Raw genomic sequence first — 27750 nt, 5'->3', positions numbered from 1 at the left:
CATTTTTAAAAACAGTAAATATTAATTCATGAAAAAATATATTAGGGTACATCAAAACCAATCAAACTCATGCAGAAAGAGCATTATTCAACAACAAAACCTCTTGACTTGATGAATGGAGTCTTCAAATAAAATTAAATTCAATGGACTATTAGACTCATACTTGACCATTCCATCAGCAACTATATTTTAACTTCTCGAAATATGATGAATCTATATTTTTCAATTCTGGTGATGAAGCTTGTGAATTAAACATAGCTCAACTAAGCTATTATTGATGATGCAGCCCACCATTAAATTAAACTATTTAATATTATATACTACTCATAATATATTATAAAGTAGTATTTTATGGTTGAGTACATATGAGTACAGGTGGGTGGTGTGTGTATATATATAGAAGAGACTTGATAGAAAGGGATCGATCCAAGAAGAGTCGATATTGTATTGTATGAGATGGGGAATAGTATACGGTGTTGCTTGGCGTGTGTTCTTCCTTGCGGAGCTCTAGACCTCATCCGTATAGTCCATTTAAACGGCCACATTGAAGAAATCACACGTACGGTCACCGCCGGTGAGATCCTCCAGGCCAACCCTAATCACGTCTTAACCAAACCCACCTCTCGAGGTCATATTTTGATTATCTCCTCTCACTCCCAGCTCCAAAGAGGCGGCATTTACTTTTTGATCCCCGAATGTTCCTTACCGGCCGAGAATAGAAACAACAGTGTCCGCCGTAAAAGGTCTTTCAAGATGAGCGAAAAACGCAACAACAACAATGATGATGCTTTAGATTCCGGTCATCGATGCTTAGCAATTGACGATGTTTTAGAAATGAAACGTTGCTGCCGTAGAGATCGTCGGAAAGGTGGTGGAGTATGGCGGCCTCATCTCAGAAGCATCTCCGAGGACTAACAAATTGTTCTGCGCCGGGATCTCATCGTATCTAAGTGGACATAATTAAAGTTGTTTTCTCTTTTATAAGAATAGACATGATCACAGTTGTTAAGTCGTGTAATGGGAGAATCTTTTTCTTTTTTTTATATACTTTGGTGGGGTATTAATTTTGTGGATATAATTTTAAGCGGTGATATACCACATTAGTTAACCATCTTATATTAAACTTGAGACTCTTAAATGAATTGTTTTTAGGGCTCGGAGATTAATATCTATTTTTTTAATGGTTCTAAATAATTTAAAAAATAAAAAAAAATATTTTCAAAAAGAATAAAGTAGAATTTAGTTCTCGAATAGGATAATTTTATAATTTGATTTTTGATTTTTTATTTATATTAATTTTAAATTTTAGTAATTTTTTTAATTTAGTTATTTAATTTGAATTTTATAAAAGTGTGATAATATGGTAAGTTTAAGAACTATAGAATTAACGTGGACAGAAAAAGTCTAAATCCCAATTTAAGAAAAATTACTAAAATATTAAGCCTTTTCCCACTTGTGATACTTGAATTTTGTTTAAATCAAGGTTTTTAGAATTAGAGAAATTACCAATTCTCGATTTAACATGTTCAATCAATTTATCTAATTTAATTAAATAAATTATTAAAAATAAAAAAAAACACCAGTTCAAATTGACCTCAAACGATTCGCGAGTCAATTAATATAACCCTTTTTTAAAAACTAATTCCGAATTCGACCGATCAATTGGATAGGGTTTAAAAACATTTGTTTGAATTTGATTGGCGAAAGGTTTAATAAATATTCGGTTGACTTTGCATCCTAACTAGCGTTAATAATGTATATTAGAGAGGAAGCTTAGTTTCCTATTTGTCTTCCTTTTCTTTATTGCAACAATCATTATGATGAGCTTAATTAGTTGGGAAAAAAATTATAAGCTTAATCAATTTTTTATTTTAAATATTATTTCTAATTTTGTAATAATTTTAATATAAATTATAAATATATTTATTCTTTTTAAGACAACATCTAAAACTAAATATAAAAGGATAATGTGTTTTAGTACAATCGAACCTATATCTTCTATTGACAATTTTATATCTAACTTTAATTAAGCAGTTGACTCACTCGTTGATAGATCACAATTTTAAGATTATCTTATGATTATGTTATAATCGCAAAGTGACAAACCACTAACAATTAATAATAATAAAAGTAATTAGCTGTGATTAATGTTGAATAGTCCAATATGTTAATTATAGAATATTAAGTATTTTTTAAAAAAATAGCATATTAAGAAAATTATATTTAAAATCTATTGGATATTTGTCCCAAATGCTTAATCAAAACGCGTTCTGTTAGCAAAAAAAAAAAAAGAAAAAGAAGCAATATATTAAAGGTTTTTTTAAAAAATAAATAATATATTGTTGAAGTTTTTTTATGATAATTAGTAAATTGGATTGAGATCATCATTGATTAGGAGAATTCAACATATTTTGATACGTGAAAACAAGTGGTTTGTGAGGTATACACCTAAAGAGAATAATCAGATAACGAATGCCTTAATAAAAATGACTTTGATGAATGATGTATACTTGCATATATTTGACAATCTTCCTCTGGAGATTCAAGTAATTTTAAAAAAGGATAAAACTAGAGGCATATTGAATATGGGAAATTCTTTGTAATCCTTTTGTTTTACCAAACAAAAATAAAATAAAATCTTGAGTCGAGTTAAATCAAATTTTAAAATGAGAGGCAAAATATCGATATCAGTCTATTTTATTGTACCGTTTTGAATTTATCACTATTTTTAAAAACATTTGATATATGCATATAAAAAGTATTTACAAATATCGAATAATAAAACTAAATAAATCTTAAAAATAAAATACTCATAAAAATAAAGTTTTGGTTAAAATGACAAATAATTTTTTTAAAAATGTTCGTGGCAATATTCAAATCTCATCATATTTACATTTTAAAATACTAAAAAAATACTTATCAATTATATAAAATATTCTTTAATAAGCTTTACAGATATAATCAGCCATTAAATAAACTCGAAATTAAAAATATTTAAATTAAAATTTAAAAAATATATAATTTTACACTTTAAAAACTCATCAACTTGTTATCCTTAATTTACTAATAATTTTGGTTTTGTATGGAAAAACAAAGTTATCGAAAAATCCAAAAAGAGGATTGAATAATTAAATAAGAGCATCTCCATTTCTATACGCTACATTTTATATAATACTAAGAATATAAGCTGGCGAATTATCACATGGAAACCGGAGACAGCCCTTTGTTTTAGTTCTTTTTATCCCGTATGTATGTTGGCTTGATGATTGGGATATTTATTGTTTTAGGTGTCGTATTAGTCGTATTGTTATTAGAGTTAATATTTATGATTTAAGAAATATTATAAATTTAATATTTTAATTAAATTACAACTGAAGAAATATTTTCATGTTATTTTTCTCCATGCATTTTTTACTTACTTTTCAGTTTTTATAATTTTATTTTATTTAATAAAAAAGGCTAACCTATTTTAATTCCATAAATTTTTAATATTTAATATTTATAATTTTCTAAAATATTTAAAATAATGACTAAATTGATATAAAAATATTAGGATAAACTATCTATATGGTCACTTAAATTTTTTATCGAGTTCCTATTTTGATCACCGGAATTTTTAATATTTATAAAAAATGGTTGAGTTGTTTTATTTTTTTAATATTATATTTAATTTTTAATATTTTATAATTGTAAATTTTTGAATATTTAGAATAATGATCGAGGATAATGTGTAAATGCTGAAGGCAAAATGTATTGAATTTTTTAAAAATGGAATTAACTCGATAGATGTGTAAAATATTAGGGGCTAAATTTGTTATTATACCACTTAAAAGAGTATTACATTGATATTTTGTTTGGAAATTAACCTAACAAGAGTGCGACGAATTAACAAAAAAACAATTTGATGATCAAAATAGGAAGCCGCTAAAAAACTCAAGTGACTATTTAAGTGGTTTATCCTAATATTTTTTTTATCAATTTTACTAAAATTTATTAATTTGGTCATTATTTTCAATATTAAAAAATTATAATTATAAAATATTATAAAATTATGAAATTAAAGCTACTTAGCTTTTTTTTATTAAATAAAATAAATTATAAAAAACTATAAAATAAAATAAAATGCATGTGAAAAAAGGGTTGTTGACCCCTTATTTGGCAACACCCCATTTGAAATTAAAATATTTTAGTGAATAATTTAATTATTTTAGTGAATAATTGAATAATGATAAGTGTTCATTTAATTGTACCGTTGGTTTAAAACTAATGTCCACCATTGAAGTCAAGTTTTCCATTGACGGTGAGATGTTGAAAACAATGGATAGTAGGGGGGTAAAGTGGGAATCTGACGTGTACTTTTCTGTAGGAAAGCTTTTAGGCAGTAGGCTGTCCACGTTGCCTATGCGTGGATCATTATGATTTGTCACACTTATCTTTCTTCACTTCCCCCTCCCCCTCCCCTTTTTTTTCTCCCTGCAAATTTCATCTCTTTATTATGCTCATGTTCGGATTACAACTCTTCATGGTGGAGTCACTTGTCTATACTTAAAACTTTATTCGAAAAAGAGAGAATTTGAGTAAAAATATAGATTTAAAAAATAAATTTACATAAAAAAATAAGATTTTTTTTTTAAATAGGTCGGGCCTCGAGTAAGTTTTTTTACTCAGTCCGGCTCGAATCAACCTAAACTTTCCTTTTTCTACCATTTCACTACTATATTGTTATTATTATATTGTCATTGTTTATATATTGTATAATTCTTATTGTATTTTAATTTTAATATTATTTTAAAAGCATTTACTTGCTAAATTACAATTATTTCAGTGTTATCTAAGTATAACAACTGTTTTTAATCTATTTTTAGTTTATTAGGAAACATTTATTTAAATATTTTTATTGTATTGGATGTATTATATTTTTTAAAACTATTTTTATATAAAAATAATCTAAACTTTTTCTAATGCGGGGGCCCAAATTCGAGCTTGGATAGAATTTCAAGCTCATTTTTGGTTCAGACTGGGCCCAAACAAAAATAGCGGCATAAAATTTTGCATTAGCCTAGTCCAACCCATTATCAGATTTAATTTGAATCACTCATTAAAGACTATGTTATTTGAATCCAACCAGTCAAATTGGTTGGATTGAGAATAGGTCGATATATTAATCTGAACAAAACAAATAGAATCAACCTTAGAGCAAATCACTCGAAACAAATAAAAAAAATCAGAAGCCAAAACAAAAAAAATCCAACAATTGAATCAATTTAACCGGTTTTTAAAGTTTTTAATATATTTTAAATTTTTATTATTTTTATGAAATTTTAAAAAATTATTTAATTATTGTTAATCTGACAGTTGAAACGTTTGAATTAATTGAATTGGGGACTGGTTTTTTAATTTATTTTATTTGCAAATGTAAAATTAAGAATGAGAAGAAACATACATTTAGGGCCGAGTTTAGTTCGATTCAACCAAATTTTTTGAATTTATTGAATAGTTCATTATAATTTGGTTCGATCTAGTTCAATTTTTGGTTTTTTATACTAATTTTATGTTTTGAGTTTTTTATACCAATGTTTTGAGTTGGTGTCACTCTCAATTGGGTCACCAACTTGATTAGAAAAATTACGAAAGTGTCATTTTGTATTTAACATAAGTTATATTATTAGAGAGTATTTTAGTCTTTTTATTAAAAAAAACAATAAAAATATACATATGATGTGATTTGAACCCAACAAATTTTACTAGTAAACCCTTTAATTTACCACTAAATTAAAGCTTTATTTTAATATTTTTATACATTTTAATTTTATTATGTACACTTTATTACTTTCATTGATTGTATATGTTAAAATGTATTAATAATATATTTGATTGAGTTGCTGTCACTAACTCAATACTGACTCAAGGTAGATGACAACAACACAATGATGAACAATTTAATCTATTATTTAAATTTTTTTAATATCATACAAATTTCATGTGTTATTATTAATCAATTTTAGGCCATACGTTTCATTATTTATTATATGCTATTTTTAAACACACGCTAATATTCTATATTTATGATTTTCTCACACACATATATATATATGTGTGAGACCAAATTTTTAATTTTTATAAAATTGATTTTGCTTATGGTTATTGGATATTATTTAATACAGTTTCAAAATCATTTTTACAAATATTTCTAAAAAAATTACATTCTCAAGTAAATAAAAAATAATAATCAATAGCTCTTACATATATTATTTTGAAATCATTTTATATAATTATTTTATTTTTAAAATATAAAATATTTAATTTTACAGTATAAAAACAAAATTAATTATAAATTAAATAAATAAAATAAAATTTTCTTGGTTTGATTTGATTTAATATATTATTTTTATTCAGATTATAGTAAATTTAAGAAAGATCTTAGGATGCTATTTAATTAATAATAGTAATAATTTATTTGGGACACTTGTTTTTCCCTCAAACATGAACATTCCAAAAGCATGGAAGCCAATGGGGAGTGAGCAAATGGGCATTGGTCATTACTTTTTCATAGTCTTCTTCTGCTTTCTTAAAGCTAAGCAAAGACTTGACCTAAAAAGTTTGGAAATGGTTAGGATCTCACTCTGCATTTACCCATTTCTCAATAATTATTATATATATTTTCATGAAAACTATGTTTAATATTTTATTTAAAGAAACAAACCTATTAAGTAGTGTTATGGTATTCACCTCTATCTAATTCTCATATTGACTCACAGCCTGATCGACATATCCAACTTGTTAGTATACAATTCGCCTGTATGGATTTGCATCACCGTATAGGCAAACCCCTACTCAATAAACACGTGTTCACCTTATAGTAGAATATGTATTGACTTGCATGGAGTTTACCTAATACTAATACGTCAAATCATGAAAATGTGCTATAATATAGGAATTTGACTCCTATGAGAGGCGACATATATACAAAAATACTTAACAAATAAAATGATATAAAAAATTAATTTTTTAAACAAAAATTTAAAGTCGAACCTAATAGATAAAGAATATTTGTTTAAAAATTCGATATAACTCAAATTTAAATTTAAGCAAAGTGAAGTGTAATTATTAAATATAATAAAGAATGGAAAAAAAATAGGTTGAAATCAAGATATTCACTGTGAATAACAGTAATTAATTTATTTGTCGTAAATATTCTTTAAAAAATTAAATGATTAATAATAAAATATATTCAATTTGCATGAATGAAAAATCGAATATCCGAGATGAAGTAAGTAATTTATGGGAAAAAAATATCTTAAGAAAGAGATTGAGGAAGGAGTGAATGAGATAGCCGCGTGGCTGTTGATATTAGGGTGGCGCCATGGTGCGAGTGAGGGAGGGGCCAATCACTTAACTTTGTCTTTAAATGCAGCGTGTGAGCCACGGAAATGTCCCACCACCCCCTTTGGGCAGTTCATACATTGCATACAAAAAGAGACAATCGTTTTTCTTTAAAAATAACGAAATTTGTGAATGTCCTAGTTTGCCCTTTTCTCACTTGTTCAGATTCATTGTGGATGCAGCCATCCATATATGGCTGCCTGTCTGCCTGTCTGTATGAATGAATGAAAATATTGAATTTGTAACGCGAGTTGACCTTTGACTAACTCCTCCAGCTACACATTTTTGACATTTCAAACCTCTCTATTCAGATTTTGATCATGTAACCAATGACGATTGCATTTCTAATTATCTATCATATCCTGACGTACCCCCATTTATTTTTTTATTACATCAAAACCCTGGATATCATGGGCATGGCCATGGCCAAGTATTGTCTGGATTAAATTTGTCAGAAGTAAAAAGGGAAAATGCATGAAAATGGACTTGTTTTTAGGGCTTGTTGAAGAGCTTACTAAGGAAGGAAAGGAACTCAAAAATTCAACAAATTTTTCTTCAATAAAAAAAGGAAAATGGATCACTAACATGTGTGATACAAAAAAAAGGGAAATGATTTTGAGGCATTGTTGTTGATGTCTACTACCCCAAGGCAAGGAGAGAGTGGCCTCAAAACAATAAAAAAATAGTTTACTTTTACAGGCTCCTATAACATAAGATTACCTTACCCCCATTCTAAATTACATATACAAAACCAAATAATATTTTGGAGTGGAATATACAACAAACAAACAAACAAACTGAATGCAATTAATGAAATGAACCTCAAACTCCTTATTATTCTTATGGTTATGGTTTTTGTTTTTGTTTTTGCCTCTCTTCTGTTCTATTTCTTCTTCCCTTTTGTAGATTTTAATTTCAATATAGCAAGGACTCAATGAAGGCTTCATCTCTTGGTTCTTCCTTGGTTCTTGAAAACATGTTGTTTACATCATGTTGATTCATAATTGACCCTCCCGAGTTCCCGAAACCCGAGAATCCCAAGTTTCCGTTGCCTTGAAACATTTCTAGCATGAAAGGGGATTCACCTTCGGTTGTCGATTGCCTCAAACCCCGAAGAGCTTGGTTGTTGCTCATGGGATTGTTAAGTGGAGATGGCCTTATTGTCATTGCCCCATTGTTATTGTTGTTGTCGAGTAAAGGTCTGTTGACGGAATGGCTGCCACTGCCACGAGCTGCTGGGACGTCATGGTTGTGCTTCCCTTCGTAGGTTGTGATCACCGCCTTAAGATCGTGGGATGCTCTTTCGACGTGCTTTCTCACCGGACATCCCGGATGTGTACACTTGTAGTAGCTCCTGTAACCATTGCCAAATTACAACTTAAACACCAAAACCAATAAAGAAAGAAACAAAGGGACTCCAAAAAGCATTCACCATTAAAGACACTTTAAAGCTAACACCTCAGCATTTGAAGCATCCTCCCATTAAAAGACAGACAGAGAAACAGAATCCACTTTTTAAGGGGGCATAAAAACATCAACACATCCAACATAAACAGGTTAATGAAGGTGAAAATTTACCTTGGATTTGGGTTCCCTTTGACCACTTTTTGCCCATATTTTCTCCATCTATAACCATCATCCAAAATATCAATGTCACTGGTTGTTTGAACAACAACTCTTGGTTCCCTCACGGTTCTACTCCCAGGTGCTGAAATTCCTTCTGTTTCACTTTCTCCCCTCCTGGAAACAAGGTAATACTAATGTTAGTTCAGCAGGAACGGAAAAACAATATTAATGGTAGGTAGTTAGGTATTAGACAAGAATTTAGTTAAATAAAACATACCATCTTTTGGCGTCGGGCTCGTCTTCATCAAACTCATCTCCCCCTGATTTACTCTTCTGGGAACCACGATCGAAATCATCATCCCCAACTGATATAGAGGAGTTTTCCGGTGTTGCAGCTGAGTCCATGTGGCCACTGCCATGGCTTATAAACGAATGATCGGGGATCTCAGAGGTGGCAGCACTGGAAGCCTGAATAGCAATGGAAGAGGAAGAAGAAGATGATGATCTCCTAGTGGATTGAGGCTTAGGATGGTTATGGCTGCCCTTGTAAACTATCTCAGTTATCTGCCCGTCTAAGGATCTCTCAACTTTCTTCTTTGTTGGGCAGTTTGGGTACGTGCACTTGTAGTAACTTCTGGGGTTTTCACTGCCTTTCACTTGCTTTTGTCCATATTTCCTCCAATTGTATCCATCGTCGGATTTTCGGTTCACTCTTAAAGACTGAGATTGTTGATGCTGGTAATTGGTGTAATCCGATTGGCAGTTTTGGATGTTGGCTATCTCAGGGGAAAAGCTCTGCATCTGGTTGTATTCCGATTTCACCATGTTCTTCCCTGAGGAAAAATCGTCTTCCTTTACAGACTCTTTGAAGCTCCATGCTTGTTGTTGCGCCTGCAAATTGGAAAAAAACTCCATGAAAATCCTTTCCTTTATATTTTCAAAGATCAAGGATAATCGTTTGAGTTGAAGTACACACAGTTTGATTTGCGTTGGTTGATGATTGGAAGGTTTGGAAAGAGAAATCAGTGTAGCTTTTGTCTTCTCGTTTGACGTTTTGCTGGTTATTACCAGAACTGGGTTTCCAATTGAAAGCTTGAGCTGGAAATGTTCCAGTTGTAGGAGATGGCAGAATCTGTACGTAAAAAAAAAAACACCCATCAATCAAAAAAAGCTTCAAAATGAATTAAAAAAGCCGCCATAAAAACAGATACTTACGTTAGAAGCGTTCAACAGAACAGGAGAGTCCAAGAGCTCGGCGGGGCTGAGACCGGGGGGGATAGCAAAGTACGAAGAAGGAGAGACCAGAGGAGGAGATATAGGCAGTGAAGGCGGAGGAAGCGACTTAAACTTAGGGACACCAGAACCAGTCCTCTCCGCAATCCGATCGGACAACGACAACCCACCACCGCGTTTACCATGGTTAACGGCAGAAGAAGGGTTATCGTCGTCGGTGGTGCCGGAAGCGAGAAGATCGGAGAAAGATGTGGTCATGAAGGGATGGGTGGAGAAACCAAAAGCGTTTTGAGGGAAGGAATTGGCCGATGTATCGTAAGAAGAAGCCATTAAAAGAGAGAAGAAAAATTTATGAGAAAAGAGAAGCAAAGACTAATATATGGCGAGGAAGAAGAGAAGATGGTCACGGCTCACGTATCAGACAAGGCTTAGGGAGTTTCTGGGAAAGTGAAGGGGAAGTTTGACCGTTGAACAAAAAGACATAGTGGGATTCGCCATTGGAGGCCTTTTGTAATAGTAATTACATGTTTTTATTTTATTTTGGTCAAAGCTCGTGGATGGCGGCTGACTCTAAGACATATGTGATTAAAAATCAGTACCTAATCTGTTGTAGCTAAAAAGCTCTGTTTTTCCTTTGAGTTGGTAACTAATTACTGCTTTAATTACCCATAAACCTTATCAATTTAATCTATAAAAATAGTTACTTTTGTTTACTCCAGGTACATTTTAGTCACTTATGTTTGAAATGTTATGTTTTAGTCACTTATGTTATTATTTTGTTACGAAGTGATCACTCTACGTTTAAGTTTCGTTATCTCTCTAACGGTAATCTTACGTGGCAGTCCAACTAGATTTTAGGTGCCAACTTGGATTTCTAAATGGGATGAAAATAGATTTTTAATTAAAAAATTAATTAATTAAAATTTTTAAACCTAAACCTTAACTAAAAAAACTGTTCATCTCCTCTTTTTTATTTTTCTTTCGTCTCTTCTTTTTCTCAATGTTTTTTTTCATTTGACTGGAAAAACTATTATTAAGATCAAAATAGTTGAAATGGAGGGTTCAAGCATGTCTTTTTTGCATTCTTCTATTTCTTTTATTCAATACTGAAAAACAAAAGATTAAATTTTTTATTGTTTAATGAAATCCCTAAATTAAAATTTTTGAAATTAAACAATAAAAAAATCTAATCTTTTGTTTTTCAGTATTGAATAAAAGCGATAGATGAATGCAAAGAAAACATACCTAAACCTTCCATTGAATCAATCTTTATGAAGCAGTCAATTTGGTTTCAACTATTTTGAACTTAATAATAATTTTTCCAGTTAAATGAAAAAGAAAACATTGAAAAAAAGAAGAGATGAAAGAAAAATAAAAAAGAGGAGATGAACAATTTTTTTAGTTAATGTTTAGGTTTAAAAATTTAATTAATTAATTTTTTTAATTAAAAATCTATTTTCATCTCATTTAGAAATTCAAGTTGGCACTTAAAATTTAGTTGGACTGCCATGTAGGATTACCGTTAGAGAGATAATAAAACTTAACGGTTGAGTGATCACTTCGTAACAAAATAATAACATAAGTGACTAAAACATAACATTTCAAACATAAGTGACTAAAATGTAACCTAGAGCAAATAAAAATAACTATTTTTATAGATTATCCTTTATTGAATCAAAGGAAAATAACTATGGTTCAGTCTTATATTTTTGTTGTTCATTTTGTCTTATAATAGCAAATCATCTTTAAATTTGATTATTTATAGGATGAGGAAATTAAATTAGGCTAAACTTATCACCAGAATTTTCATTTTAGGCCCTTAAAATAAAAAAAATTTATAATTTAATCATCCATATTATATAATTTGTTGAATTTGATAAACTGAGTTTAAAATATATAAAAAAAATATAAATATAAATATTTTCAAAAAATATATTTAAAAAATTGTTGACAAGGAATAATAATATATAAAATTTTAAAATATATAACAATAAATATTTTCAAAAAAATATAATAATAAATTTAAATGTTATATTAATATTAATATTAAATGAATATAATTATATTAATATTAAATAAAATAAACCCCTCTCCCTCACCGGACCTCCCCCACCCCCACCCCCACCATCATCCCTTCCCTTTCCCTCACCCTCTCTGCTACTGCTGCAAATTAAGCAACATAAAATTAGCTCTTTCAAATATATGTTATTAGATTATCCAATTTGACATCTAACCAGATTTGGGGGCATAATAGAAACAGAATCAAGGTCAATTGAAAATATTTCTATAGGTGGATCGGCTCCAATTTTAACCCAAAACTAGGATTAGATTAGATAAGATGAATTGACAGGCCTAGAATGCAGCAGCAGAGAGGGAGAGGGACGGCTGTGGGGATAGGGGGAGGGATGGTGGTTGGGGGATGGAGAGGATTTTTTTTTATATATATATAAATAATATTAATATAAATTTTAAATTTATTATTACGTTTTTTAAAATATTTAACTATATATATTTGAATTAGGATCAAATTGAGAAAATTTATAAATTTTGAGGGTTAATTTTTTAAATTATGACTAAATCGATATAATTGTAAAAGTTGAGGGCTAAATTTGATATTATATTAATTTTTTAACCACCACGTCAACTTGCTATTTGTGATTTTAACGGAAGTGACCAAAATGACCAAACTATATAACATGTGTGTTTAAATTACAAACATTTTACTTTAAGTGCCTAAAATGATTTTTTTTAAAGTTGGATGACTATATGTGTAGTTTACCCATTAAATTACTTAATTTCTAAAGAGTAAATATTACATGTGTAAGCTCGTTCGAACCCATTTTAATTAAAATAAGCATAATATTTTATATGACCCTTCAACTTTATAAAAAAAATCATTTTAGCTATCTATTTAATTTTTCACCTTTTTAGTCTTTAAACTTGTGTTATTTGTCAAATCACCTCATAATTGATGAAAAATAACTTTTGTTAACTTTGTTCTTGTGGCGTACACGTGGATGCTACGTTAGTGATTAATTATTTTTTAAAATTTAAAAAGTTAAAATTTATTAAAATTATTTAAAAATTATAAAAATATATTTTTAATTTTTTTAAAAAAATTAATTAATTACTAAAGTGGCATATGCGTGACAATCCACAAGTATGCTAACTTTAACTTTTCTGTTAATTTTTGGGTGATTTGATAAACAATATAATTTAAATGACTAAAAGAGGTAAAAAATTAAATTGAAGGCTAAAATGACTTTTTTATAAACTTGAAGGGCCAGAAAATTTATTATACCATTAAATATTACACGCTTTTAGTTATCACGAGATTGCTTGTTGCATGAGCCCTTCGATGCGTTGGAGGTAGTATTTTGAAGGATAGTTTAATATTGCTTTTGAAAAGTTTCATTTTATATTTACGCGTTTTATTACTGTTGTTAAAAATGCTTTTTAGAAGATAAATTATTTATTTTAGATATGAAATTGTAAAATAAAAAATATATATTTAAATCATGAGAAATTATTTGGTACACTTTTAATAGAGTTTTTAGACTCCACAAGTAGAGTTATAGAGTTGACAAGTGTCCTATGCAAGTATAATAAAATATTAAAAAAATAAAAATTTACCATAATTTATGAAGCTTTATTTTTATACCCCTAAATTTTTACATTTTATTCAATTTAGTCCTTAAAACCAAAATTGCCGTAACTTTCAATTTTAAGCTTCGTTTTTAAAATCGATTTCAGTTACATCCCTTAGGGACCTACTACTATCTATTATTACTAAAATCTCAGCTCAATTTCGTAATTTATTCACTTTAGTCCTTAAGAACAAAACTAACAATTAAACTAATATAGAACAAAAGCATTAATCTGTATCATATTCCAAAAGATGTAAGAGCTCCTTAGAAACCTCCTCAAAGACCTGAACGTCATTTTCCTTGTCAGTTTCCATTTTAGCTAGCGAATCCGTAACTCTATTCTCCTCCCTTGGAACATGCCTAATTCTCCAATACCTAATAGACTATAGGAATTGAAGAATATTCTTAACCAAAGCTGAATTCAAACTTACTGAGTGGCTATCTTGAACGGCTTTGACCACTTCAAAATAATCAAATTGGATCAACACTCTATCTCGACCCCGCTTTTGTAGGAGAGCCAAGCCATCCAAAATTTCCCAGAGCTCAACTTCAAACACCGAACAAACCCCAAATAATAATTTTTATTATGATTTTAGATGTAACAAATATGAAATTGTAACCAATAGAAAACTTAATAAACAAAACAAAATTAAAATTAGTTAATGAAGTGAAAAGAGCTTAGACTGAAAAGGAGGTCATGATAAGATAATGTGAGGGAGGCTCATTGAAGAAATAATATAGAGTTTTTCTTTTCCTGGAATAATGGTGTGAATGTAACATTATTACTATAACCACATTATTATTATACTTATTATTTTGGTTGTTTCTTATTATATATATCATTTTCAATTATGTAAGATTTAGATATGTTAAACTTACGTGGAGGAGATGGTTTTGTTAAATAAAATAAATCATTAGCTCCACAAAAACCAGTATATTAAATAATTATCACGTTTGTCGAATGACTTTTAATTCGTTTAATATAAATATTATTGTCAATGCAGAAGAACGTAAGTTCGAGTGTGTTGAAGTATATTATCTTCCTATTTACGAGTTGAAAAAAGACTATAAATAACAATTAATTTATGACATTTTTATTACCACAATAACTAAACATGTTTCTTCATTGCAAATAATCTAACGCATGGGAGTTAGGGCTGACGTGCAACACCAACTTTTGCCTTCGCCATATAATTCATGTTCTCTCCTATGTAACACATAAAAAAGGTGGTGCAAAGTACAACATTTTTTTTATTAACAAAAACTTGTCCTATAAGATATGTAGTGCACTCGTTTATATATTTAATGATTTTTTCTTTCTTTTTTAATCTAGAAATAGTGTGTTTTGTCATTTCATTTAGAGCGCTCGAAATAATATTCTCTTCCACTTAATCTTTTGACACTTTCGTCATGGGTTTCGTCATGGTTGGTCCCTTTGTCTAATCCACCGTTCAGTTGCCTGACACGAAATCAGGCAATTAAAGTACACTCACAATGCGAATGAAAAAAAAATTATGTAAAAATATATTTATTAAAAGTTTATGCAAAAATCAAATAAAATTTTGATTGAAATGATAAGATTAAAGATTATAATTTATCATGTTTTAGGTTTAAATTTCATTATGCATGTGTCTTTTATTGATTTTATATAAAAATATAAAAAATAATATAATTTACGTTATAGAAAATAGATTTTTAGTAATTTTCTAACTGAATTGATACTTAATTGACTGTTGCTACTCAATATTATCTACACTTTTCTAGTTATTCTTGAATAAGAAATAACTTATTAATATTATCTACAATAGTCCCTATATATTTTCTATTACTAATGAAAAAATATATTATTTTTTTCCTTTTTTCTATAAAATCTTACTATTATGAAATTAACATAAACATTTTAATCTCCATAATCTTAGTACTTAGCATATACTTCAATTAATTAATTGACAAATATTATTATATTTAAATGTATAACTAATTAATATTAAAAAACTATATTTTATAATTTTAACTAAACTATATTAAAAATTTACATTTATTTTAAAATATCACATTTAAATTAAATTAAACTTTAACTAATACATATTAAAAACTATAATACTTTTTTTAATTTTAAATAAATTAATTAAAATAAACCTAATTAAAATAAATAATAAATGTTAATATTATTTTAACAATGTTGTATCAAAATTTAATATTTACATAACCTTATTCAAAATTATACATTTATATAATATTTTAAAATAATGAATATTTATTTACGTTAAATTATGGTTTTGATCCTTTTATTAAAACACAATTTTAGAATTTAATTAATATAATTTGATCTTTATATTTTTATAATGTCACTAACTAACCCAAATAGTTACCATTTGTCAACTATTTTAGTTAAAATAATATATTTTCTTAAAAACATCATTTATATCACATGCAATAATTTCATGTCAGCATCAAAGGCAGGAAGGAGAGTTTTTTTTTTATTTAATTCACACCATCATTTTGGCAAGAATATTTAAAAGTGCTAATTATTTGAACTAAGATATTATAAAAAAAAATTAAATTATATCATATTAAAGTATAGGACCTAAACACTAAGTTTAAGCATACCAAAGGGACTAAAACCAGAAATTGACGTTTCTTTTTTTTAAAACATATAATCTAGATTCTAGAAGAAGCATCATTAACGTGTAGAAAGGGCAGCTCTATGTGCCTTTTGAACCCCCCAAAAAATTGAAGAAAGAAAAAAGGGGAGGAAAAGATTAAGAAAGTCCACATTCCTATCCAAACAGCTGTTGGAATCAATTTTATTAGGTGAGGCTGTTTTGTCCCTAGTTGGGGAGTTCCTATTCTAGAATAACTGCAAACAAATATTAACCGGAAGTAAAAGTTTTAGAAGATAGGGATCATGTAAAAATTTCTTTTGAAGAATGGATTAAATTGGGTCATTTCTCAAGAACAATAATTAAAGGACTCGATAGTACTATTTGAATCTAGAACCTGCATTGATGCTCACGAAAGTTTTCAACTAATCATGTATGAATTTATAACATTAAAATCATGTGGTGTACCAATGTCTAACCTGACCTTATGAAACCCAATTATGTAAAATACATTTCTCCTCGTATTTTTTGTAAAATAATTTCATTATAAATTTTAATTATATATGCTCTTTTTAATCCTCTCTTCAACTCATAAATAGGATAATAATACACTTCTGCGTACTTAAACTCACTTCTTATCATATTAACAACAATGCCCGTACCAATTGAATTAAAAACTCAATCAACCCTTTTTAATGACTTTCCAGCGCTAAATAATTATGTTAAACTTGGAGAGAATTTTTTCGATGCTTTTTTGTTATATTTGCAGAATTCAATGATACTGGTAAAACTTTGAACACTCGACAAGTTGAGCCACAGGTATTGACGTTTTCCTAACCCTTCCGTTGCCTTGGATACTTTTTATTCTATTTTATCATTTATATGTCTCCTCATTTCCCTATTAACACCAACTCAATTCAGCTTAATTAATTTCTTTGGGTGGAAATAAATCAACATTTCAAGTTTCAACTCCATAACTTTTTCCAGTTTAATATTTAAAATTTCATAAGTCTTTTCTAATTTGATCCTTATGATAAGGTAGTAATTTTAGATTTGTGTTATATTATCACTTATTTTTTTCTAAGAATTATATAAAATCTAAAAAATTAAAATTTATAAAAATTATTTTTTTTAAATTAAGAGATTTTGTGACATAACTTTAAAATACATGGTAAAATCCAAATTTAGAAACTAAATTAAAAAAAAAAAAGCTGTCAAGTTTCCAGGACAATTTCCAAAACCAAACTGAAAAAAAATTCAGGGGCATGATCCCTTTTAGATATTATAGAAAAGCTTTCTTTAAATAGATGAAGACCGGGGAGAGGCGATTTGACTGAGCCAACACCAACACTAACTAACCTCCTTTTTAACAGTCTGACACATCCCAGGCTGAGGGTCAGGTTCTGATCCAATACCAATAAAAAATATTTGTAATAAAATACAATGATAAGATATGTTATTAGGAGATAGTGTGAGAGTGACCCCTGACAGTCAAACAACTCAAGCAGAAACCTCTTCAAGTTCAACCAATTTCTGGCACTCCAAAGTTATAATGCAAACAAAGATGCCAACTACATTCAGTTGAAATAATTACATCAAATCACCCTATTTTCCTTCAGGAAGGGAAGATTTCATAGACAATACAAGATGTTGATCAACACAAGAAACAAACTCTGCAACTATGGAACTTCACTGCTGCTCCTTCCAAAGTGCAGCTTCCATCCCTTGGGATCCATTTCCTTCTGTCAATCGTACCTCATAAATTTTACTTCCATCAATTCTCATGTTTGCAGTAATGTCGTTTAAGATAGACTACAAATTTCAAGGTGCAACTTTCGAGGGTTCTTCCTTGGCATTTGTCCAAAACATGCAGGGCAACTAATAGTTTTACAGGTCAAAATTTGATAATCCCAAGTTATGAAAATAGGCATTATGGAACATGGAAACATAATTATATATATAGCAGAACTGCATGTGTTAAAATCAGAATACTTGGAAAGCACAGCATGACTCCCCCTAGCAATGCTGAATATTTGCCAAGAATCTAATGACAGAACATGGGAAGCATGCTTATCTATATACAAATTCACATAGCAAACTACATTTCCTCTTAAAGAAGTTCAAATCCCTGAAAAATCATGGTTTCGAAAAATCATGGTTTCCTTTTAGATGTGAATAATAACATACCTGAAATGCTTTGTCCCTCCAGTGAAAGACACACCCATGGGCTTCCATGTATCCAAGGATGGATTGAGGAAGTAATGGTCTAAACGATGCATGGAGTTTCACTTTTGTTAATGCTCGACATGCCAACAGAGCTGCTGCCAGGCCATTTGGAGTCAAACCAGCCAAATGCAAGATTGTCATGTTCTGCAGGCGACTGATGCTAGCTAGTGCTACAAGCCCAACATCTGTAACCGAACAATATGACAAGTTTATCTGCAATGAAAGGAAGTGAACAACACTATTAGTTCCGATATTTCACTATAATGTACCAATCTACAAGAACATTAATTTAAGAATGTAGATTACCTGCTTCAGATTTTGAGAAAATTGAGCAAGTGGAAGCATTCCATTATCATTAATATTGAAGCACTTCTTTATGTCAAGAACTGTAAGTTGCTTACATCCCACAGCAATGGCTAATAGACCAATTGATGAGACACCAAGGCATCCACGAATCTCAAGTGCTTTTAACATCCGACATTTTGACAATGATACTAATGAATTATCAGTAATTTTATCATTATAAGCTATATTGATCATCTCAAGTGCAGGACAACCATCACCAATGGCAGCAATGCCCGCATCACTTATTGCCACGGACCTGAATAATAGAAAGACAACAAGATCAACACAGAAAAAGAGATAACATGTTCTTTGCATAAGGGCGCACCTAATGTCTTTTAGACCCTCAGAACCCTCAGCTTGACAATAGGAACATTTTGTGGTTTGAACTAGCAGGATCTCTGTCATTATTAAAGTTGATGCTAAGGGAGTGTTGAATGGCCATAGAGATTAAGGTTCTCATTTAGATGCACATTCATACGGTTGTCATTTCTGGCTAGTATGAAAAGTGTAATGTTATAGGAAAGTTGCAAACCTGTACAAATCAACCTCCTTGAGCATTGAGCAAGAACTTCCAACTTTTGCAAGGCCTTCATCCGATATGTTAGAGCATATCCCTAACTTCAAAATAGATAGTTTTGAACATCTCGAGATGGACTTCAAACCTACATGAGAGAACATAAAACAGATTATGGTCAAATTTTGAACATCTCGAGATGGACTTCAAACCTGCATGAGAGAACATAAAACAGATTATGGTCAAGTTAAAACCTTCGTCATCGATTTCATTATCTGTGGCATCCAGCTCTTCCAAAAACGAGCAACGTGCTCCAATCAAAACAAAGGCTTCCTTTGGAACCAAGCTACAGGATTCCATCCTGAGAGAAGTAAGGGAGGTGCATGAATTTGTTATGATGTCTATAGAGGTATAAGTTATTTTACGACAGCAGGTGATGTCCAGTTTCCTCAGGTCTTTGTGTGACTGGACAAGGAAAGAAAGCCCATCATCTGTCAGTCCTAAGCATTTACTGAGGCTCAGTTCCTTGACTGGGGAATGCAAACTTGCCATGGCTTTGATCCCAGACCAAGTAACAGTACAACCATCTAATTTAATTGATTGCAGCTTTGAATAAGCATTCAAGCATTTGACTAGATCAGAAGTAACCTGAAACATCATCAGACATACATAAGCAATGAGCCAAAGGATTAATATAGAATTAACAGGGAATTACCTTAGGGAGTTTTGGACTTACTGAAGAGCCATATGCCAATATAATCTGCTGTAGTTGTTCAGTACCATTTATCAGAGATGACAAGCCCGTGTGAGTAACATTTTGACAGTTTGACAAATTAAGCATCTGTAAAATATCCAATTTGGAGAAACCATCACTTAATTTATTCTTTGTGGAACTGATTCAATGATCTGACAAAATGAATATAACTTCAAAAATCCTAGTATTAATTGGATTCCTACATTTCAACAAGGTAGGTATGCATATGATTATTGCTCAACGGAAATTCAATCTTGGAATAAGAATAAAGCACAATAAAAGAAACTATATTTTAGTAAAAGAAGATTTATTTCAAATGCCGGCAAGTCTCCTAGATGTTCTTAGGATAGTTGTATCTGCAGGTAATAATCCTAGGCAGCTTCAACAGCCTACCATTTGTAAAGTAACAAAAAGGAAAACATACCTTTAGTGACTTGCAACTTTGATCAAGTGTTGAAAGGCCGTCATCATCAATGCCATGGCATCCCTCTAAAACCAGATCTTCAAGATGTTGGAGTTGAAGAACAGAGTTGAGGCTCTTCTCTGTGATCTGTGGTACAAAAACATACGAGTTTTCATGAAAACTTCTCATCTAATTGTGCATTCCTAACCAAGAACCAAGAAAAGAAAGAAAACAGCTATCATGCGTTAAAATCAAACAGAAGAGTAGACTCTAATAGCCATAACATACATGAGAAATTATGAATGACGTGCTAAAGAAATTACATCAAGCAAAATTACATATAGGCTTGCTACAGAAACTTTTGTCACTATCAGTGTCAAAAATCAATGTCTTCTCTTTCTTTTTTCTCCTTTAAATGATAGACACAATTTATATCGAAACAGCGAACTAAGAAAACTTGTAGGACCATTGTCATCCCAGTAAAGGTGTTGGCTTATCCAAAAAGGTCTAATATTTATGACAGGTGATTGGTCAACAATCTCAAACATCATTTGCTTAACCAATGAATGATCATTGAAGAAACGATGAATTAGTTTAAGCAACTTAACACTGATGCATAACTACACATCAAAAAACAGATGCCATAGCTGGTCCATAGAAATTAACAGAAGCTGAAAAATTGACCAAGACTGGGCAGCATAAAGGGGCCAATCAACAAAAAAAATAACAACAAAAACTGCAAATTAACACATTAATCACTATTCAACCAAGCATTCACCTCTTAGTGGAAAAAAGAAAAAGGTATAACTGTGACAAGACATATACCCTAGAAAGAGAAGCAAAACATGCCCCATTAAATTGAATAAAGCACATAGCAGGCCCAGCAGGTCAAAACAGGCTATTTCTCTAGTCATAAAATACACACATATTGACGGTGTTGATTATGATGGTTTCGTTGAACTTACTGGTAAATAAGAGAGATCCAAGCTCCTAATCTGTTTACACTTGAGAGCAATCAATTCCACACCCAAATCACCAACACGCAAGCACCATTTCAAGCAAAGGGACCTCAACTTTCTACACCCAACAGCTATACAGCCGATCCCCATATCAGTTATCGACTTGCACCTCGCCAAGCTCAACCTCTCCAAATTCTTCGCCTCTGCAATTGCTGATGCGGCCAAGTCAGTCAACTGCATGGCGTTGCACAAATCAACCTCAACCAGACCCGAACAATTAACGAACAAGCTCGATAACCCGGCATTCGTGAAAAACCTTGATCTTGACAGATTAATAGATTGCAAAGTAGCTTTCCAAGTAGAGGATATGACGTTCAGCGTGGTGTCGTCAACTCGCGGACACATGGAGAGATCGAGATGGGAAACAAAAGGGTATCGATGAAAAATCCTGGGGAGGAGCTCGGGGCGTAGAGGCTTGAGAATCCTCCGGTGTCGAGACTCTATGAAGTAAAAGGCCTTGCATGTGAGGGAGAAGGCTTTTGTGGCAAAAGGGTCGTTGTGGAGGTGGTCAAGGATTTTGCATACAATCTCTTCTGTTAATATATCAAAGGGATTGGGTGAAGAATCAGGTGAAAGTGGTTGGCGTCGCCTTTTGCTCTGGGTTTTCATGGGAGTAAAAGAACAGCTCGTCAAAGGCTTGGGAAAGGAAAGAAGAAGACCACGAGAAGGGTCGGTATGGAGAACTGGTATAAATATAATGATTTTATGGGATAGAAAAGTGGAAAAGGGGATGGTGGATTTCCTGAGATTCTGAGGTAACTGTTAACAGAGAACAGTAGTGTCAGCTGGGGGCGGAGGGAACTTGGGTTGGCATCTAGATGCTCAAATTACCATATTAGGCTTCCAGGCTTTGTCAAATATCTATTGAGTGACTAAAACACCCTTGCTCTTTTTATTCAATGAATATGATTTTCTTATACAAAGCCTACAATTACCTTCTTGTTTAGTGTTATACTGTTATGCTACATCTATTCATTTATATTTTAAAATTACAAAAGAACAAATGATAGTTTCTTTAATTTAACATAATTTATTTTATACTTTTATAATAATCTAAATAACTATCACCATTAATTATTTCAGTAAAATACTAAATTCATTTCTTCTTAAAAACTAATGTTGGAATATAATAAACTAGATCAAGGTCACAAATTGAATATTATAGGGACCAAAATCAGAATTTGCTTCGATTTCATTTTAAAATATTAAATTATATTAGTAAAAAAAGAAATTGGGTTTAATGAAAAAGAGGGAGGAGGGGCATTTTGGGAAAAAGGAAAGGGGGTGACGTTGCCAATAACAATGATAGAAGATAGAGAAGAGTCATCATCCTGGGAAGTTAACATATGAGGAAGGACAGATTGAATTCAAAGAGCTGGTGAGTGCACATGTTTTAGTACGGCTTTGTTTGAAAAGTCCGCCTCCCTCAACCAGACCCTAAAAATAATAATAAACGTACCACAATCATGTACGTTTTCATTTTTGGTTGATGATTATGCCACGTTTCAGTCTGTGTACAAAAAATTGTACTCTAACCCCAACCCAAACCATGCCTTTCTTAGTGCAACCCACATCATCATCATCTTTCTTTTTCAAACCCTTTTTTTTTCTTTTCATATTGTATAATTATAGAATATCTTTATCAAGACCCTGCCTAACCCAATCACATGATGCCCATCACTCTTCTTATAGGGTCCCCGCATTCCTAATGGGGAAAACAATTAGTTCCAAGTTGATGCCTTCCCTGGGTGGTGGTGGGACTAGAAACTCACCCCCCACAAATCCACCTTTCATCCCACTGTTCTGTTTGTATGTCCATAGGTATGCTTGAATGCACATGACTGCATGCATGTATCTATGTATGTATGACTAAGAATTTAAACCACTAATCCAGCTTCCATCCAACTGTGAATGAAGTCATGATTATGCATACATGCATGCATGTAAGTGGGAACTAGCACCACAAATCTAGCTTTCATCCCACCGTTGAGTTATTAACCATGAATGAAGTCATGATTATGTATGTACAAACCATAATGAAACTGCAGATTATATTAACTCTTAGACTGACATACTTGCAGGAATTCTAAAAGTTATCAGAAAATGCAGTCTCTGATCATATAATCATCTAACTTGGTTAACTATTTTGAAACATCACAAGAGAGAAGGTTGCCGGCATTAGTTTCTTTCAGATCTACATGACCATGGTAATATGGTATGCATTAATCTTTGCACTCACTACATATGATAAAACGTACCCAAACAAAGTTATACCAAGGCGAAAAATAAAGCATCACTAACACAAGGGTAGGTTACTTCTTAGCAAAAGTGATGGCCATGGGATATTGAGGAGCAATTTTGAAACCCTGAAGGTTCTGTATTGCTGTAGAAGACTGCTCTTCATCTTCGTACTCTACAAATGCAATACCTGGCTTTGCTTCAACCGTTCTAACTTCCCTGAACCCAGGGTACTGTTCAAAAAGCAGCTGCAGCATCATGCTTGTTGTCTCGTGAGGCAAATTCTGTATGAACAGAATATTGTTTGGTGCGGCCTGCTCAGCATTCAGGTTTCCATGATGGAGAGGAGCCTACACATAATAGGATAAGAGTTTTTATGATGAGGCCTAGACAAATAGCATGTCAGCAAACTCAATCCCTTTTGGTGTAAAAGAGCACCCCAAAAAGAAGTAAAGGCATGATTAATATACTATCTAAGCACAGCAATTGAAACACAAGAGCTGCAAATCCCATAGGCAACAATCAAATAGGAAATAGTTCCACGAAGTACCTTTGGACCACCATTATTTTGAGAACCTGTGCCATTCGGCATTGCAGATTGCTGTGCTTCCTCTGCACGTCGCTTCCTTTCAGCTGAAAATTTAATTGCGTATCAGAGGATGTCACCAAATATTAAAGCAGTTAAACTAAACCAAAAGATAAGTAGTTTACATATTGGATGAACATTAGTTAGAAAACCAGAGGAAGATGCAAAATTTAAGTTCCCTGCCCCCCCCCAAAAAAAAAAAAGTTAACTCTATATAGACTGTCCTTTGTCTTCCTTTAAAGTTTTAGCAAATTTCTTTACAAACAGTAAATCCAAAAGTTAAATATCTGGCCCCATAATAGCACCATTAAACAAGAACCCAATGTTTCAGTGAGGGCATTTATCCCCCACAGAAATTAACAAATTGGTAGTCATACAGAAATGTGTAACTAAAAAAAAAAGAAGAGAAAACTAAAACATCCAAGTTCTAATTTCTAACCAAAAAGGACCATGCAATTAAAAACTATCTTCTATTACACCCCCTGTTTTTCTTATGGTCAAAAGGACAGCAGACTAATGAAGAAAAATATAAACCCGTTAATTGCAATAATTACATTCACACGATAACAAACTGAAATACAGGAGAAACCATTTTCTTTAAGTCAATAAGGACTATGCATTATGCATATAGCAAAATTCAAAGAACTAAAAAGCAATGTTGTCACCTTTTTCTTCTTGCTTCTTCTTCTTTTCTCTGGGAACAAAGCTTCCATCATTTTTGGCGATACAATCTGACTTTGTCTTTGCATATTGTATCCGCTGCACCAAATTAATCATACAGTCAATCAAACCTAAGAATCATTACAACTAAAACTGCATATAAATTAAGCCCGGAAAAAGAAATTGATTGCAATAAAAAATTATGCCTAGAATAAAGTAAGTTTGGTTGAAGCAACCACCCGCAGAATAAAGCAAGTTTGGTTCAAGCTGCAAATAGTGTTATTGATGAGTAGCAAAAGTCTTCCATGGTTGCAGAAGGAACAATAGTCCTAATTTATATAGTAAAAAATAAAATGGCTCCTAAAATTTCAGCAAAATGGGTTCTCAGTAAATAATAAAATAACTCCAACAACATTAGTACAAAAAAGATTTCAAACAGTGGGTATACAGTAACAGTGAAATCACAAAACAAATGCAACACAAACATCATTAAAAATCGAAATAAAAAAGACATTTTTGGCTTCGATTTTGATATTTAAAGCAATCAAAGTCACAACATATTAAGGTACTCACCATAGGTTTATCATAAAACGGGAAATTTTGCATCTGACGGAAGGCGTTACTAGCGGAAGTCAATTCATCAAACACAACCCATGCTTGTCCACGAAGCTTAGGCGTCTTCAAGGCAACGACATCCAAAATCCTTCCATATTGAGAAAATAAAGCATAAAGGGATCTCTTTAATTCTGAAAAAAAAAAGGAAGAAATGGGAAAATCAATCCTTGTCCAATGTTCTAGTAAAAAGGGCACCGTTAGGGTTAAACTTAAACCCTACAAAAAGGGGGATGTTGTTATACCCTAAAATAACAAAACTTATGCTTTCCATCTAAAAACTACAGCTACTTGAAGCAAGATAAAGTTGAGAGCTAAAATGGGTGGCTGTTGGTGTGATTTTCTCTCTTTTTTTTCTATTAATTCTCAGCAACCAAACAAAGAAGTTGAGAGAAATAAGAGAGGCAGAGGGTGGATTACCTTCTTTTTTGATCTTCTCGTTGAGGTTCTTGATGTAAATAGTTTGATTGGGAGGTATATCCGCTGTTAGCATTTTCGCTTGATTTGCCAAATCTCAAACTGAAGTTTTCAATTTGGTTGGGGCGAAGAAGAAGAAAAGGAGTTAGAGTTCAGAGACTTGGAGTGATAAGCCATTGATTGGGCTGCTTAAGGGTTAGGAAGCCCCTACACAGATTCTTAAACTTAATGGCGGCCTACATATATCCAATTTTCTTGGGCTTTGGAATTTGGATCTATTTCATGGACCTATAAATGCTTAATAATAATAATCAATAGCAGCAATTATTTTTTGCTGTTTAATTCACATATTACTCATAGCCCCCTCCTTAACAGGGGCGAAATCAATGGGCTGGTAGGGGATCCGGACCCTTAAAATAGAAAATTTTTTATCTAGGCTCTTTGAAATTTTTAAAAGTTTAAATTAGTAAAGGTAAAATTATACTTTGGTCCACTTAAAAATGATAATAATTTGATTTAATTCTTTAAAAATTATAAAGATATAAACTATTAAAATAGTGAAATTATATTTTTACTATTGTAAAAATTACAATTTAATTTCGCTACCCTAAAAAAATTTTCTGGCTTCACCCTTACTCGCCAACCATAAAATAAGAGAATAATGTGCTTCAACACACTCGAACTCACATCCTCCAGCATTGACAACAATACCCATGCTTATCGAGCTAATACTTAATCAGCACAAAAATGATCTCACATTCAAACAAAAAATTAAATTTTTGTAGCTTTTAGGGTTTATGCTAATAGTAGGCAATAAGCTAGAAATATGTTGTATTAACCCTAGAATGTGTTATAGATTTAGTCAGTATAGCCTAGTTATGTTGTAAGTAGTTTACCCTTCCCGTTTTAAAGAATATAATGTAATTCAAAGCTGGTTTTAGGTAAATTTATGGAAATAAGTTGTTTTTGCTTGCGTGACACCACAACAACAGCCTCCCTCTTGCACCATGCAGTATAGGGTGATACTTGAAGGAGGCAAGGTTCTTACAAGCGTCTTTTATGCTTAGTGGGACTAAATTGAAATATGCACTTATCAATGCTTTTCTAAAGAGATGGAGACCCGAAAAACACTCATTCCATCTTCTGTGGAGTCAATGTACCATTATACTTGGGGGTGTAATATCACGATTTACTGATTGATGAAGTAATCGTTACGAGTGTGTCACACATTAAGGATTGGAGGCCAATTTGGCAATAACTATTGGGTAAGGTATCAAACAAGTTTAGTGGTGGTTGGGTATAAATAAAATGGCTAGAAAATTATTCCTCGCATCTCAATAAATCTTCTAGTGAGTGAAGAGATAGCAATTTGCTCGAGCTTTTATCTTGAAGTTGATCGAAAGTCTTTTAATATCAAATAATTCTCGAAAGGTACATTTAAATTGACTCCTACAACTAATTGACCTAAACAATGTCAAGCGGCTTAGTCGATAATCATCTTGGCTACATTATACTGAGAAATGATGAAAATTAGACTTGGCAAC

General features: G+C 31.4%; 4 protein-coding genes across 9 annotated transcripts; 1 reads left to right on the top strand and 3 right to left on the bottom strand.

Annotated features, from left to right (window-relative positions):
- Window positions 1-291: 291 nt before the first annotated feature.
- Window positions 292-1123, top strand: LOC107935067 (uncharacterized). Its single transcript, XM_016867614.2, has one exon. The coding sequence runs from the start codon at window positions 457-459 to the stop codon at window positions 913-915; it is 459 nt and encodes a 152-aa protein (XP_016723103.1). The 5' UTR covers window positions 292-456; the 3' UTR covers window positions 916-1123.
- A 6799-nt stretch (window positions 1124-7922) lies between these two features.
- Window positions 7923-10847, bottom strand: LOC107935081 (probable WRKY transcription factor 26). Its single transcript, XM_016867635.2, has 5 exons — window positions 10165-10847; window positions 9926-10081; window positions 9227-9840; window positions 8962-9123; window positions 7923-8737 (listed from the first exon to the last, which is right to left on the bottom strand). Exons 1-5 carry the CDS (start codon window positions 10510-10512, stop codon window positions 8299-8301), a joined length of 1719 nt encoding a protein of 572 aa, XP_016723124.1. The 5' UTR covers window positions 10513-10847; the 3' UTR covers window positions 7923-8298.
- A 7012-nt stretch (window positions 10848-17859) lies between these two features.
- Window positions 17860-22644, bottom strand: LOC107935078 (F-box/LRR-repeat protein 3). Of its 6 annotated transcripts, none has more exons than XM_016867631.2 (8): window positions 21640-22644; window positions 20696-20821; window positions 20254-20358; window positions 19772-20165; window positions 19536-19665; window positions 18965-19259; window positions 18620-18871; window positions 17860-18174 (listed from the first exon to the last, which is right to left on the bottom strand). In XM_016867631.2, exons 1-8 carry the CDS (start codon window positions 22300-22302, stop codon window positions 18112-18114), a joined length of 2028 nt encoding a protein of 675 aa, XP_016723120.1. In that variant the 5' UTR covers window positions 22303-22644; the 3' UTR covers window positions 17860-18111. The 6 variants fall into 6 exon arrangements, with proteins under 6 accessions (XP_016723120.1, XP_016723118.1, XP_016723116.1 ...); XM_016867629.2 differs by having other exon boundaries at window positions 17860-18310; window positions 20233-20358; window positions 21640-22608; XM_016867627.2 differs by having other exon boundaries at window positions 17860-18187; window positions 20233-20358; window positions 21640-22608.
- A 1142-nt stretch (window positions 22645-23786) lies between these two features.
- On the bottom strand, window positions 23787-26415 carry LOC107935079 (U2 small nuclear ribonucleoprotein B'' 2). Its single transcript, XM_016867633.2, has 5 exons — window positions 26210-26415; window positions 25751-25923; window positions 25183-25276; window positions 24482-24564; window positions 23787-24281 (listed from the first exon to the last, which is right to left on the bottom strand). Exons 1-5 carry the CDS (start codon window positions 26280-26282, stop codon window positions 24006-24008), a joined length of 699 nt encoding a protein of 232 aa, XP_016723122.1. The 5' UTR covers window positions 26283-26415; the 3' UTR covers window positions 23787-24005.
- Between the last annotated feature and the right edge of the window lie 1335 nt (window positions 26416-27750).

Source organism: Gossypium hirsutum, chromosome A03 (genome assembly GCF_007990345.1).
Source record: "Gossypium hirsutum isolate 1008001.06 chromosome A03, Gossypium_hirsutum_v2.1, whole genome shotgun sequence".
In the NCBI taxonomy this organism is placed as follows: Eukaryota; Viridiplantae; Streptophyta; class Magnoliopsida; order Malvales; family Malvaceae; genus Gossypium; species Gossypium hirsutum.
Note: the sequence above shows the minus strand (reverse complement) of the source record. Positions and strands in the feature narration are given on the sequence as shown.